Raw genomic sequence first — 2,066 nt, forward strand, 5'->3', positions numbered from 1 at the left:
CTCCCGGCAGCCCCGTTAGGAGATGAAGGGAGTCTGGGGGGTGATTTGTTCCAGCTTGTGGTCGGCCGGGTTCGCCGAGGCTTCATAGTTGCAGATGGTGACTTCGTGGCGATGAGCCTGGGTGGAGATGGAATGTGTTAAATCCAGGGAAAGCAGGATTCCCGTCCCCCCTGAACACCTGGCTGGCAGGAGCTGAGCAATTCCCGTCTCACAGATTGTCCATCACACTACCCACACTCCCTTCTCTCTGCTAGAACTCGAATCAACCCATGATCTACAGCCCTTCTCACACTCTGGTTGCTCTCTGCTCTCGCTCACCTCTGTCCACTCCCCTTTCAGGCCTATGTAAAAAATCTTCGTTGTCTCTGCTCCGAAGTTCTTTGGGAAGTGCATGGAGAGGTGGTAAACATTGGAGAAACGGGCAATTCTGAAAGAAAACACACCCTGAGACCGGAGCTGCCACTCCCCCACCTCCCAGGCTCCCACACCGTGTGCAGCTCCCCCTGATCTGAGCCAGACTTGGGAGCAAGGGGGGTTTTCCCTCACACCTGTGGGTCAGCCAGGAGCTGGGGACAGGACACCAGGACGATTCTGCACCCCAAGAATTCCTGGGCTGCCAACACAGCTTCCCCCCCCCCAGGCTCTGGGAAGGAGGTTCCAGAGGGCAGGAAAGAGCTGGGGAGGCAAATCCTACTGAGGGCAGCTGTGCTGACCCTTTCCTAAATTTGGAAGGTCGAACAGAGCTGCTGTGCCAGGGAGGAGCAGCCCCCACGCCCCAGGGTCTGTCTCGTACTTGGTGGGATATTCCAGCTCTCCCGAGGGATCCCGGCTCAGACTGAAGGTCTGCTCTGCTTCCTTGGCTGTGTCATCAAAGGACATGTGAGGAATGTTCCTGAACCTGGCAAGACAAGAGGGAAACCCAGGGAGTTACGAACAGCAGGTTGGGATTCCTGCCCATGCATCAGCACTGCCAGTGGTGTTCCCTACAAGAAACTGGATTTACTTCTGTCTTCTCACAATGGCACCAGTTTGCCCCCACAACACCCAGCCCCTCTGAGGAAGGGGGAGCTGGTTTTACTCACAGCCTCATCTCAGCCGGGTGCGTCCCATCGTCCTCACCCATCACAATGACTCCTTTTAACTTCACGCTGCCCGTGAACCTGCCCGGACACACAGAGCGGGGTTTTCACCTCTGGCCTCTCCAAACCAGCCCCAGTGCCTCGCTGCCAGGTGAGGAACACGCCCTGCCAGCAGCCAGAACGCTGTCAGAGGTGCTTGGGGACAGAACTTACGGGATGTTGAAGAGCAGCTCCTCGTCATCATCGCTTTCGACGAACTGGGGAGAGAGAGGAGCAGGTCAGGGCTGGCCCTGAGCACACAGGGACTGGTGGGGGAGCACAGGGGACAGCAGGGGGAATGTGGGGACAGGTGGAGGGAGCACGGGGGGTCACCTCAGTGGGGTTCAGGGGGCACCACTGTACCTCGCTCACAGAATCCCAGAGTATTTACGATTGGAAGCGACCTCTGAGATGATCCAGTCCAACCCCCCTGCCCAGGAAGGGTCACCTGGAGCAGGTGACATAGGAATGCCTCCAGGTGGGTTTGGGATGTCCCCACAGAGGGAAACTCCAGCCCTCCCCGGGCAGCTGTTCCAGGGCTCTGTCCACCCTCATGGAAAGAAGGGGTGGAACTCGTGTTTTAGTTTATGGCCATTGCTCCTCATCCTCTCACTGAACACTCTGGCACCATCCTCTGACACCCTTTGGGGATATTTTCCAGATCGATGGGATCCCCTCTCAGCCTTCCCTTCCCCAGACCGACCAGGCCCAGCTCCCACAGTCTCTCCTCATCAGGGCGATGCTCCAGACCCCAAATCACCTTCGTGGCCTCCACTGGACCCCCTCCAGCAGCTCCCTATCTTGTCCTGAGGACCCCAGACCGGGACACAGCCCTCCAGCTGTGCCTCCCCGGGACCGAGGGGCGGGCTCCCCTCCCTGCCCTGCTGCCCACCCTCTTTCCAACGCACCCCCCGCTCCCACCGCCGCTCCCCGCCCCACCCGTGGGCG

The 2,066-nt window shown here is 59.2% G+C and overlaps 1 protein-coding gene across 1 annotated transcript in view; it reads right to left on the reverse strand.

Annotated features, from left to right (window-relative positions):
• The window catches only part of PITHD1 (PITH domain containing 1), a 4,197-nt gene extending 2,208 nt beyond the window's left edge, over positions 1-1,989 (reverse strand). Inside the window, exons 1-6 of the mRNA XM_017736244.1 lie at positions 1,482-1,989; positions 1,293-1,336; positions 1,083-1,160; positions 794-898; positions 319-427; positions 1-117 (exon numbers count right to left, since the gene is read on the reverse strand). Of these exons, the coding sequence (XP_017591733.1) occupies positions 16-117; positions 319-427; positions 794-898; positions 1,083-1,123 (357 nt within the window). The 5' untranslated portion in view covers positions 1,124-1,160; positions 1,293-1,336; positions 1,482-1,989 and the 3' untranslated portion in view covers positions 1-15. The remainder of the gene's footprint in view (positions 118-318; positions 428-793; positions 899-1,082; positions 1,161-1,292; positions 1,337-1,481) is intronic.
• Positions 1,990-2,066: the final 77 nt, after the last annotated feature.

Source organism: Corvus brachyrhynchos, unplaced genomic scaffold, assembly GCF_000691975.1.
Source record: "Corvus brachyrhynchos isolate BGI_N302 unplaced genomic scaffold, ASM69197v1 scaffold65, whole genome shotgun sequence".
In the NCBI taxonomy this organism is placed as follows: domain Eukaryota; kingdom Metazoa; phylum Chordata; class Aves; order Passeriformes; family Corvidae; genus Corvus; species Corvus brachyrhynchos.